This window comes from Stegostoma tigrinum, chromosome 20, assembly GCF_030684315.1.
Source record: "Stegostoma tigrinum isolate sSteTig4 chromosome 20, sSteTig4.hap1, whole genome shotgun sequence".
NCBI classification, from domain to species: Eukaryota; Metazoa; Chordata; class Chondrichthyes; order Orectolobiformes; family Stegostomatidae; genus Stegostoma; species Stegostoma tigrinum.
Window position 1 is genome coordinate 39,300,184 of NC_081373.1, and position 13,316 is coordinate 39,313,499.

Genomic DNA, 13,316 nt, shown 5'->3' on the forward strand with positions numbered 1-13,316 from the left:
ACTACAAATCTAGAATCTGCAGTTATCTCTGAATATTTCTGTATCTCTATGAAACCAACAAACTCCATTAGTCTTTTTTAAATAACAACCCCTAGTCACCACTTGTGCAGAATATAACAAATGATTTATTACAGAGCATTGTAAGCAAGGAGAAATGCATCAGAGGACAGGCAGTTTACCTTGGAAAAAGTTGATTGGGAATAAATTAAAACTGAATTGTATTGAGGTCGTACTTTTGAACGAAACCAAACCAGTTCCAAGATTTCATTGAGAGAAAAACAGGGGAGTTTCATTACTCAGAAATAAAAATGCAACAACAAACAAACACACATACATGCTGAAAACAGAGGTAAAGAACTCATAAAGAATGTGGCTGGGTTCTTGGGTGCTACTTGAAGCTGCAGTTACTTGCAGTTCACAATTTAGAGTCTTTGAGTTGCAAGAATGAATGTGAGACCTGACTGCCACTTCATTAATAGCTTGTGGGTGTTGTTCACAAAGCCACTAGCATTTATCGCCCTTCTTAAATTGCCCCTGGTGGTAGTGAGCTTCCTTCTTGAATCACTTTATGGAGAAGATACTTCCATGTTTCAGTGAGAATCAGGATTCAAGAGTTTGACCCAGTGTTGGCAAGTGAAAGGCAATCTGTTTCCAAGGCTGGACAATCTGTATCTGAAGAAGACCTGGGATTAGTGGCACTCCCAACTCCTTGCTGTCTTTGTTCCTCCAGGTTGTGCAAGTCACGGGTTTGGGAGACGAATGAGTGAATTGATGCAGCATATTTTGTAGGTGGTACACGCTGTAGCCCTATTGTATCAGTGCTCAAATATTTTAGGCTTCGTACTCACTGAATACTCCTGAAGTAGAGATGCTGTTGTGATGTTGGTAAAATTTATACACACCAGGGCAGCACAGTTAGCAAATGTTATAAATAAACAGTTCATTTATTTTGATGGTTTGTTTGAGCATTTATTTCTTTGAAATATTTCAATAATTCTCAGAGCATTAAAATACTCAGAATTGTTCTTACTCCTGGTTGAACTAAACTGATATCAAATGTAACTGATTCAAAATTTATAAATTACAATTCAATGCAACATGTAAAGTTTGTATGTAACTTTATAAAGTTTTATGCACTGTCAATTGAAAATTGGTCTGTATTTCATCTACCTTGCATTTTATTAATTGCAATTTAGTACTTTTATGCTGACATAAAAAGGAATTCATGACACAGAAACTCTTTAACCGTTCTGCATTAACTGTATTCTCTGACATTTTGCAGGATCCTAAGTAACAACAAGATCTCATTGTTGAAGAATGGCTCTTTCTTTGGTTTGCGCTCTCTAGAGAGACTGTGAGTAACTGATCAGTGTTCCTTTTTCTGCTATGCATAATGGGTGCAACTTTTTTTAAACTGTAATGACTGGTAGACAATCAAAATGAGGACATTCTGAAAGTTTTTTTTGTGTGCAAGGGAGTATGACTGGCAACTGGCCAATAAATGGTATGGTAAGTGATTGGTAGATGTAGTCTTCAAGAAAAATACGCAGGAAATTGCTAGTAATTTTAAGCAAAATAAACTCTAATTCATGAGGTGAATTATTGTCGTGCACTCGACTGTTTTTCTTTCAAAAGTGAATTCTATTTGTGTTTTAACTCTTCAGGGACTAACATTTGTTCTCGATGCCATTGCCAAAAGGCTGTGTTGCATTGTTAAAATGCAAGTGGGGTGAAATTCAATAGCCCCTGAAAACAGGGGTGGGGATCACAATGCATAATTAATCCATGCCTATTCAATGTTGTGCATGCAGTATGTCAACTTTGTGATTTAACACATTTGCAGCATGTAACCAACACTATCCAGGCTGTTAAATGCTTTGTGTCACAGCAAGGGCTCCAAAATTATAGTGAGTGTGTTGAGCTGGCACCAGCTTAAACTCATCTGGAAGAAACCAGTCTGTCCCTCCAATAGGGGAAATGTGTTATTGCTGCAGTAGATGCTGAAAGTCCTTGTATAATTGATTCTGACTTTGGAAAGATAAATGAATGGTATAACATAGACCAGAGTGGACTGCAAGGTCCTTCGATGCTGTATTGAAGGCTTGGTGCAGAAAGTGTAGAAAATAAAAAGGGATGTTCAGTGTCCACAGTGTTCTAAAAGGCCCTACAGACATGCTCAGAAGATAGTGGAAGCAGATAGTTCTGGAGGTCAGCTTCAGAAGTCATAGCCTAAGGCTTTGATGGAATGCCACAAAGCATTGTGTGACCTAACAGAAGCATTCAAGGCCAATGAATTCATGCTCAAGTGCAACATACGACCAACTGCACTGCTCACCTCAGCCATTGTTCAAATCACCTTCATTATTCACACACCAAATAACTATTAATCAGGATTCATACTAACATTTGTATGGTCCGCTTCACTCTAAAATCTAGCACGGCTGCAGTCCTTACATACACATTTCACAGTTTGCGGGCTCTGCCAATTATATGAACCAAACATATTTTAACACACTCTCTGAACACTCCCTTCTGTTTTGCAAAATGAGATAATATACAAACAAAATGAACAACAGATGCTAACAGAGAGGTAAGGTATACCTGCATGTTCTATCTCCCATAGAGGAGATAGCGTTGGTCATTATTTGAATGACTATTGTCGAGGCCATGATCAGTGTAGATGCTGAAATTAATTACAAATATGCAGCAACATAACCAAGTTAACTTTTTAAACTCCATTTCCCTTTCAGCCCACAATGTCTTCTGATTTGCAAATTGCAAATATACACCTCTCGCCTTTCCTTCTTTCACTTAGCACAAATTTACCCTTGGTTTGTTTTCTTTAAGATATTCAGTAAGTGGTATCTAAATTCCTCAGATCAGTTTTTATCAATCTTAAAGCATTTCAGTGGTCCTGATCTTAGATAGCATATACTTGAGAAGTGTGGAGGGACCGAGTGTTATGTCACACTTGTGAAAGGCCATGTAGAAGGATCAAAATAATCTTTCTCCGTCTGTCATTGTTTGTATATTTGTAAAGTTAGGAGCAGCATCCTGTGTGATTTTGATGAAGTTGCGTTGTTGCTCCTATCATAGTTGCTGTCAGTGATCAAATACAAATTCCGCATTAATAACTCTCCTCTGTTTCCTCTTAATGGGATTACCATTTTTGCCATTCTCAGCATTTCTTTCCATGAATTCTCACTTCCAAACCAGAGTTCGATAGACCCTCAGGATTTCTTCTCAAAGTCCTTAATTTCATAGCCTACATGATGCCCTTTTGACGTTTTACCCATATTTGGTACATCAATGTTGATGAAACCCACCCTAATCTTTCTACCATCTAACTCACTCTTCCAGTTTTCTCTGTACTGTCAGGCTGCAATTCCACATTCAGTCTTGAATAAGTTGTCTTCAGCTGTTAGCTTCAACAAAACATGACGAGGATCAAATCCTTAGTCTTTGGTTCCAACACAAATAATGTTACTAAATTCTCTATTGTTCTTCATGGCTACTTTATTTATTATCTGTAGACTATTTGACTCTGAGCTGAATTTCTGATCTTATTTTTTTCCCATAATGGTGATCAGCTACTTTCACCTTTGTAGAATTTCCTAATTCACCTTTCCCTTGGCCCAACTTGCACTGAAACCTTTACCTGTCACTTGGTCGCCATTTGCTACACTATGCTAATGCTCTCCTGTACACTGTCCAATTCCCAAACCCCCTCCTCCACCTAGCCCCAGATACCCCTCTGAAAGCTTCAGCTTTTTAATAACCACGCTTCCTGGGCCATGGCTAAAGCCAAGTCCTAGTTGTCACCAATTGCATCTCTTAAAAACTAGAATCCCATTGAATCTCTTGAGGTTGACCATAAAGGTCACCTTGAGTAGTCTCAGCAGAAATTCAATAGCTTCCCACTTCCCAAGCTGTAGCCATTAAGGAACTAATTCAGGGGAGCATTGCAACAAATAAGCAAGCAGATAAGAGAGGCAATCGGGCTTTTCATGGTTATGAAATTTAGCTCCCTCCATTCTTTTTAGTATTTGTGAAATGAAGGATGCTTGAGCATGGTGGAGCAGTGAAACTTATTTTGGAATCATGTTAGTCTTAGTATTGTTAGTGAAGTTAGAGCTTTTCCAATTAGTTGTAAATTGAAGACATATTAGGACTAGGTTAAATGACTGTCGGGTGACTTGGGCATTGAGAGGGATTCTTCAAAACAGGTTATTTTTGGTAATTTGCTAGCTCAGAACTGTGACTCTACCTGTACTGCTAGGCCTTCCTCTTCCTTTGGAGCCTCTACCACTTCATCCCTTCCTTAAGTTCCATGTGGCTTTGGGCTTCTCTATTTGTAATGTAAAATTGTACAGCAACCAACAGGCAGCAACAAAGGATGAACCATACTCTTAACTATAATCAATAATGCACTCAGAGCTTTTATTTTAAGATCCCTATTGTCTTCTCTTTCAGGACTATGGTTGTTGTGTGTTTGTCATGGCAAAACTGCTACATATCTGTACCTAGGTTCCTGACAGGAATCGTGAGGCAGTTATTCAGTAGCTATCTCTTGCTCCAAGTGAATAGCCTATGACCTGACAGTCTGGGGAAAAGAAAGGCAATATTGCGGACTGGTGCAAAAAACATAGCTTCATTATTTTCTGTCTTTGGTGACTGCAGCTCGAGAATTGAAAGACTTAATGTTACAGAAAATTCCAGGTTCATTTCAAAATGAATGCAGGGCCATTTAGGTGCAGACAATTACTACTTGGATCTGAGGAATCAAACAACTCTGGAAAACCGTAAATCAATTTTCAGTTGCTTGCTGTTCTTCATGGAGAAGGTGATGAAATATAGCACTGATCACCATTCAAATTCAAGTGTGCACAGGAAATAGAGCTACAATTACTTTGGCAATTACAGGGCTCGGTGCTAGCTTTCGATCTTTGCTTCAGTACGTACCACAGCTCAGTAACTAGTTCATTGTGAAGCACAGCCATACAGCTTCTCTCCCAGGTTCAGACATGAATCAATCCCCATGCCTTCCCCATATGCACCATCCACAACTTCATGCTGCCTTCCCTTGTTTGCTGCTGTCCATCTCTCATGGTAGTCTTGAAGATGCTTTAAATAGTTCAAGTTATATCACGATGTTGATGCCAATGTTGGAAAAGACTGCAAAACTTCCTGGAACAAATATAAAGTCAAACAACAATTAGGATGCCCAAAATAACTCTTGCTTCCATAATCCCTAATAAGAGAAAATCTTGGAATAATTATTTTCCCAATAGCAAGTTTTGAGAAGACTTGTAGCTCAGGTTGAGGTTCTGGATGTGAGTTTGCTCGCTGAGCTGGAAGGTTAGTTTTCAGACGTTTCGTCACCATTCTAGGTAACATCATCAGTGAGCCTCCGACGAAGCGCTGGTGTTATGTCCCGCTTTCTATTTATCTGTTTAGGTTTCCTAGCTTTCAGAAAGCTAGCTACCAGGATACATGAACATCAACTAGCCACAAAACGACATTACCCACTATCACCAGTATCCTTACATACAGATGAGGAAGGACACCACTTTGATTGGGACAACACGTCCATCCTAGGACAAGCCAAACAGGGACACGCACGAGAATTCCTAGAAGCATAGAATTCCAACCGGAACTCCATCAACAAACTCATTGATTTGGAGCCAATCTACCATCCTCTGAGAAAAAGTACAGGAAATGACATAACCAATGCAGGAAATGACATCACCAACCCAAGGAAACCTAAACAGATAAATAGAAAGCGGGACAGAACACCAGCGCTTCATCGGAGGCTCACTGTTGATGTTACCTAGAATGGTGACGAAACATCTGGGAACAAACCTTCCAGCTCAGTGAACCAGCTTACATCTGGAACAAAATAAAGACCCACTCTCTTGTGGACCGAGAGGAGGAGAGCGCTGTGTTGGAGGTGGAAGGAAGATGTCGGGTTGGCTGTGCACCCTTGGAACCGGTGGATCTTAATGCTGGCTTCGGCCTAACGCTGGCTCAGGGGAGCAGCCAACCTGCAACGATGGCTGCGGCAAGTGCTCGTGCCCCAGGTCAGGGGGTCCGGAACACCATCCGTGTTTCCGTTAAGAAGATGGATGAAGGTGCACCTGTGGACCGCACCTTCTTCGTGAAGAGGGTCCTGTTGGACTGTTGTGGGTTTGCTGCTGTGGACATTTACTGCCTGCAGGATTTCCCCGGAGGAGGTTTTTACGACGTGACCTTCAGGAGTGCCAAGCTTTGCAAGCGCTTCCTGGAGGTTTTCAAGGAGAAAGGAGGTGAGGGCCCCCTCTCTGTACTGACCGCTGTCTCGCTGTTTGTGATGCCGGTGCAGAGGAGCCGTATGGTGACTGTACACATGTACAACCCGCATGTGCCAGCAGTTGATGTCCTGACCTTCCTTGGAAGGTACGTGAAGGTGGAAGGGGACCGAACTGACATCATGGACCCCTTTGGCATCTGGACCAGTAAGAGGCAGGTCAAGGTGACGCTGAGGATGGGCGCGGACGGGAACATTGTACACCCACCGTCCAGCTTCGCGATCGGCAGGAACAAGGGCTACCTGACCTACGCAGGGCAACCTAAAGTCTGCCATGCCTGTGGTACGTCAGGTCACGTGGCGGCCGACTGCAAAGCCACCATTTGCAGGAACTGCAGGGAGGAGGGACACCTTGCAAAGGATTGCCCACAAGAGAAAAGCTGCAACCTTTGCGGGGAAGCGGGCCACCTCTACAGGGCATGCCTGCGGCGGGGGGCCACCTACGCCCAGGTCGCCGGCAGGGGCAATGCGGGGCCAGTCCCCCCGGAGGAGAGGAAGGCACCAGGGCCCTGCAAGGACCCCACTAATGTGCAGGAGGGCCAGGTCGCGCAGGAGGGCCCAGCCCCGCAAGATGGGCACGAGGCCAGCAAAGCGCCCCTCCAGGCTCCGCTCCCCCCTGACAACCCGGAGTCGATGGAGGCAGCGACAGGCGACCCAGGGGAGTGGACGACAGTCCGGAAAGCGAGGAGGAAGGCGCGTCGGTGGTCCCAGGAACCGCAACCATCAGGCAGGAAGAGGCAGCTACACGGGGGCTATAACAGCTCCTCTGATGAGGGAGATTCGGAGAGGGCCCGCCCGAAGCAGAAGTTAAAGATCTCGAGGGAGAAGGAAAGCAGCACCCCACTTCCAGGTGACGGGAGGCGTCCTGAGGCTCCCTCCGACACCCAGTCACGTGCCGCTGGGGCCCCCAAGAACTTCCAGTCGGGAAGGAGGAAACAGCGCGTCCCCAGCCTGACCCAGAGCCGGACTCTCCTGCCTCTGTACCCCCGACGGGGGGATGCCACCCAGAAGGCAGCACAGATGGTTTCCTGAGCCCGGAGAGCTTCCAGCAGTTAGCCCGGGCAATGGGCGTGAAGGGACAGATGGAGGGGCTGGACCTTGGACTTGGGGAGGGTTCTGCGGTCACTGCCCACAATGGGGGTACGAGTTGCGAGCATTAATGTGTGCAGCGTCAAGTCCACCGCAAGATGTGTGTCCACGTTAGCCTACCTGACCAACGTCAAGACGGACCTCCTGTTTCTGCAGGAGTGCGGGATACTGCACCTCAGCAGGTACGGGAAATGGTCCGGCGCCTGGACCTGTGGGCCTTTGATCTGGTCGGGGGGTAACGACTGTCGCTCCTCGGGCCTGGCTATTCTGCTGCGGGGGCGCAACTTCACCATCTCTCAAGTTCAGGAGGTGGGTGGGGGGGCGCCTCCTAGTGGCTGACGTCACCTACAGGAACGCTCCCCTGAGGCTGATCAACGTGTACGTCCCAGCGGTACGGAGTGAGCGGTTGGCCGTCCTGCAGCGGCTTCCACCCCTGCTGGCTACGTCCAGGCCGGTCATCCTAGGCGGAGACTTCAACTGCATCATCGATGCAGATGGAAGATCCAGCGTGGGGACAGTGGGTGGGTGGAGTCAACTGGACGTCACGTCCAGATTCCTGATGGACACGGTGAAGGACGCCAAGCTGCTCGATGTCTTCAGCACCCCTGCAGATGGAGCGCAGCGGAGGTATACCTGGTCGCGGCCAGACGGGTCTATTCGCTCAAGGATAGACTTCCTGTTTGTGTCATGGGCGTTCTTGGTCAGGTCCACCAGCGTCGAGCCGGTGTTCTTCTCTGACCACTGCCTCCTGCTGGCCGACTGTCACTTACAGGACGACCAGCCGGCTGGCAAGGGGACGTGGAAGCTCAACACGACTCTGTTGACCCCAGAGAACGTCGAGGATCTTAAGAGGGAGTACGCCGGTTGGAGAACCGTGAAACCCCTCTTTGAGTCTCCGGGCGACTGGTGGGAGACGGTGAAGGAGAACATCAAGAGGTTCTTTGTCCTCAAGGGTGTTCGGAAGGCAAGAGAGAGGTGGGGAAAGCTGTCGTGACTCCAGAAAAGGGTGCAGAACCTGCTCCTTCTGCAGTTGATGGGGGTCGATGTCACGGAGGACCTCCGCGAGGTGAGGGGCCAGCAAGCCTCGCTCTTCGCCGCGGAGGCCTCCAGGATAATCTTCCGGTCCAGGGTCCGCTCTGTGGGGGAGGACGAGACGTGCTCGCGTTTCTTCTTTCAGAAGGTGCACAAAGAGAGCTCTGTGCTTAGCCAGCTGAAGGAAGACGACGGCTCGGTGACGTCGTCTCGGCCCGACATTTTGAGGATCAGTAGATCCTTCTATGCCGGACTGTACGACACGAAGCCCACAGACAGCACGGCCTCCGAGTCGTTCCTGTCGTCCATCACGGAGGTCTTAGAGGACGGCACGAGGGAGTGGCTGGACCAGCCGATATCCCTGGACGAGCTGACCAGAGCCCTCAAGTCCCTGGAGAGGAATAAGACTCCCGGGAGCGATGGCTTACGGGTCAAGCTGTACTTCGCTCTGTGGGACCTGGTGGGCCAGGGACCTGCTGGAGGTGTACGATAGTGCGCTTCGGGCAGGGGAAATGTGCAAGTCCATGAGGAAGGGCATCATCACCCTCATTAACAAGAGGAAGGGGGAGAGGGAAGAAATTAAGAACTCGCGTCCCATTTCACTATTGAACGTGGACTACAAAATCCTGGCCAAGGTCATAGCCAACCGGGTCAGGTCTGTCCTGGAGTCAGTGATTCACCCTGACCAAACCTGTGCTGTGCCGGGCAGGAAGATCGCTGAGAGCCTCACGTTCATCAGGGATATGATCACCTACGTGCAGGACAGGCAGGTGGACACCTGCCTCGTCAGCCTGGACCAGGAGAAGGCCTTCGACAGGGTCTCTCATGCTTACATTAGGGACGTCCTCTCCAAATTGGGGTTCGGGGACGGCATCCGCAATTGGATCCGGCTGCTCTACACCAACATTGTTAGCGCACTCTCGATGAACGGGTGGGAATCAGACAGTTTTCCCGTCAGATCTGGAGTCAGGCAGGGTTGCCCGCGCTCTCCTACCTTGTTCGTGTGCTGTGTGGAGCCCTTCGCCGCATCCATCAGGAAGGACGTGAGCCTGAAGGGCGTGACTATCCCAGGCAGCGGAGGCCTTCAGGTCAAGACCTACCTGTACATGGACGACGTCGCCGTCTTCTGCACCGATCGTTGGTCGGTGAGTAGGCTGTTGGACATCTGCAGCCAGTTTGAACTGGCCTCGGGTGCCAAAGTCAATAGGGGTAAGAGCAAGGTCATGTTCTTCGGGAACTGGGATGGCCGCTCCTTCATCCCCTTCACCGTCAGGACAGACTACCTGAAGGTGCTGGGTGTTTGGTTCAGTGGAGCTGGAGCGTGCACTAAGACTTGGGAGGAGCGTATCACCAAACTGAAGCAGAAGCTGGGCAGGTGGACGCTCCGGTCCCTCCCCATCGCGGGTAAGAACCTGGTTGTCAGGTGCGAGGGGCTTTCGGTACTGTTGTATGTCGCGCAGGCCTGGCCTATTCCCTGGACCTGCGCCGCTGTGGCCACCCAGGCCATCTTCCACTTCGTTTGGGGGTCAAGGATGGACCGGGTCCGCAGAGATACCATGTACAAAGACCTGGGAAATGGGGGAAAGGGCGTACCGAATGCCACCCTCGCCCTGACGGCTACCTTTGTGTGCGGCTGCATCAAGCTGTGCGTAGATCCTCAGTACGCAAACACCAAGTGTCACTACTTACTGAGGTTCTACCTGTCCCCGGTGGTGCGAAGGATGGGCCTGGACTCGTTGCCATGGAACGCTCCGAGTAGTTGGACCGTTCCGTACCACCTGTCCTTTGTGGAGAAATTGTTGAAGGGAAACGCCGTTGACCACAAGGCCGTCAGGCAGTGGTCAGCACGTAGTATCCTCGAGACCCTTTGGGAAAAGGAGATGGTGGATCCCATCGTGTGGTTCCCCACGCAGACTGCCAAAGTCATTTGGCAGAATGCCTCATCGCCAGAACTTTCAAACAAGCACAAGGACATTGCTTGGCTGGCGGTGAGAGGGGCTCTGCCAGTGAGATCCTTTATGCATGCCCGGAATCTCTGCGCCACCGCACGCTGCCCTCGAAGTGGCTGCGGGGGGACAAGACTGTCGATCACCCTCTTCTGGAGTGTGCCTATGCGCAGGAGGTCTGGAGGGGGATGCAGTGGTATTTGTCGAGGTTCGTCCCGAGCAGCTCCGTGACGCAGGACTCCGTGCTCTACGGGCTGTTTCCCGGGATGCACACCGAGACCAACATCAACTGTGCCTGGAGGACCATCAATGCGGTGAAAGATGCTCTTTGGTCTGCCCGCAACTTGCTGGTCTGCCAGCTGAAAGAACTGACCCCGACCGAATGTTGCAGACTGGCGCACTCCAAGGTCCAGGACTACGTGCTGAGGGACGTGCTGAAGCTTGGGGCAGCCGCTGCCAAGGCGCGGTGGGGAAAGACCACAGTATGAAACCCCTCGTCCAGAATAGAAAAAAGGGCCCTATCTGGTAACTGGGTCCAGCTGGCGCCTTCCCCAACTGGTCAGGGGGCCAACGGGGACTGTGCGGGGTGACGACTGCCGGGGTATTTTCTTTGCTTTGTTTCTTTTCCTTCTTTGTTTGTTTTTTTTCCTTTAATTGGTGTATGTACCCCCTGGGTAACCCGGAGCGGCTTGCATGACTGGGTAGGTGTATAAATATGTTTTATTTTTTGTACATCTTATGAATAAAGTATATTTTTTCAAATAAAAAAAAGGTGCCAAAACGTCTGAAAACTAACCTTCCAGCTCAGTGAGCAAGCTCACATCCAGTATTTTCCCAATGGTAAGCCTATCTTTGTGGGTCTATGAGAAACTGTTGAATCTCAATCTCACAAAAGGACCATGATTTAGATGCAGGACAATCATTGACATATTTTATTGTGCTACACATTCAAGTAGTTGCAAGGCAGCTCAAGGTACATATTACCGGAGGCTCTCAAGTTTGGGCCATTGTGCTGCCAAGTTGATTTGGTTCCATTTTTGAGTAAAAACAGGAAAACAACAGCTGAAAATAAAGAACCGTGGATGCTGGAAATCAGAAACAAAAAGAGAAATTGTTGGAAAAGCTCAGCAGGCAGCATCTTTGGAGACAAAGCAGAGTTACCTGTTTTGGATCCAGTGACCCTTAATCCAAGTATCCCACCTACCCCGTTACAAAAAATAAAGTTTAAATCCATTTGAATATGAATATATTAATGCATTATCTTACACCATTTGTAAATTGGGAATGATATTCTAGTTGGCTTATGTGAGGATGAATAACAATATTGACCGAGAGCTTTTAAGCAGAAATTTACCAAACCTAAATAAGAAAGCAAAACTTGCTTCCTTAAAGGAATAATTAAGCTTGAATGTGCTTTTTAGTAATTTACTGCAAGTGAGATTAGCGAGTGCGTACCTGAAATGATCTTTTAATTCATTGAACCAATAGCTGCCTTGTACTCTGCGTATGAAGTGAAATACTTCTCCCTAATCATCCAAAAATCCCTTAATTCCGGAAAGGTTCCTGGGAATCAGAAAATTGCAATTCTCTATTCAAGAAAGGATGGAGACAGAAAGCGGGAACCTACAGGCCGGTTAGCCTAACATTTCCCATTTGGAAAATACTAAACTCTATTATTAAGGAGGTAATAGCAGGACATTTTGAAAATCATAATGCAATCAGGCAGTATCCACATGATTTCATAAAAAGGAAACTAAGTTTGACAAATTCATTAGAGACTTTTGAGAATATAACAAGTGATGTGGTAAATGGGAACCAGTATATGCTGTCTATTTGGATTTCCAAAGCACATTTTATAAGATCTCATTTAAAAATGGAAGTATACAAGATAAAGGCACATGACAATTGGAAATATATTTTAATGTGGATATCCCATGTGGTGGCATTGTGGTAATATCGCTGGACTAAAGATCTGAGCAACATTTTCATCCCTGGACTAGGAGGCCCAGTTTCAAGTCCCACCTATTCAGATGTGCGTGATAGTAACTCTGAACAGGTTGATTTAAAAAAAACTTCTTGAAGGGTCCTTTTCTGACACAGTAATGGTGTGCCTACCCAAGGACCAGGAGGCCCCAGTTCAAGTCACACCTGCTCCAGAGGTGTGGAATGACATCTCTGAATAGGTTAATGATAAAAATTAGAGATTGAGCTAACATGAAACAGAGTTTACATAAATGAGTGATTTACAAGGTGTAAACTGCAACAACTGGAATAGATAGGGATCAGTGCTGGTTCCTGTTGTTCCTATTGTATCAGACCAATTTTTCACACGATACAAAAATAAGTAGTAAATGTAGTGATTGTAATGAGGTCAGCCAGGTGGACCTCACAGAATATGTGTTCCATGATTGGAGCTGTTAATTCGGGCCAATCAAGGGAGCCATTGCTGACAGATACAAACAAGAGTCTCAGCGGTTCTGTTCACTCTGAGAGATGGCTTGGAGAAGGCTGTATCATATCAAGGGCCACCTACTTGTAAATAAAGGGTGACAAAGTCACAAGCTACCAGTGCCTGTGGAGTTATGTCAGTCAACTATGTTCTGAGGAGAATAGATAGAGTCTTATAAAAGAATTAAAACTGTGGGCAAAAATTTGGAAGATTAAGTATAATGTGGAAAATTTTGAGGTGAGATGAATTAAAAAGTAGGGTATTTATGAAATGGAGAGAGACTGCAGAATGCTGCAGTACAGAGGGATCCAGGTGTTCTTGCATATGAATCACAAAAACATAGCATCCTGGTGCAGAGGCTAAACAGCAAAGCAAATGGAATGTTGCAGAGGTAGTAGGCACTGCAGATGCTGGAGAATCTGACATAACAAGGTGTAGAGCTGGATGATGTTTT

General features: G+C 46.8%; 1 protein-coding gene across 1 annotated transcript in view; it reads left to right on the forward strand.

Moving 5' to 3' along the window:
- LOC125461780 (adhesion G protein-coupled receptor A3) overlaps positions 1–13,316 on the forward strand; it is a 470,817-nt gene that overhangs the window by 51,695 nt on the left and 405,806 nt on the right. The window contains exon 2 of the mRNA XM_048550975.2: positions 1,283–1,354. Coding sequence (XP_048406932.1) covers positions 1,283–1,354 — 72 coding nt within the window. The remainder of the gene's footprint in view (positions 1–1,282; positions 1,355–13,316) is intronic.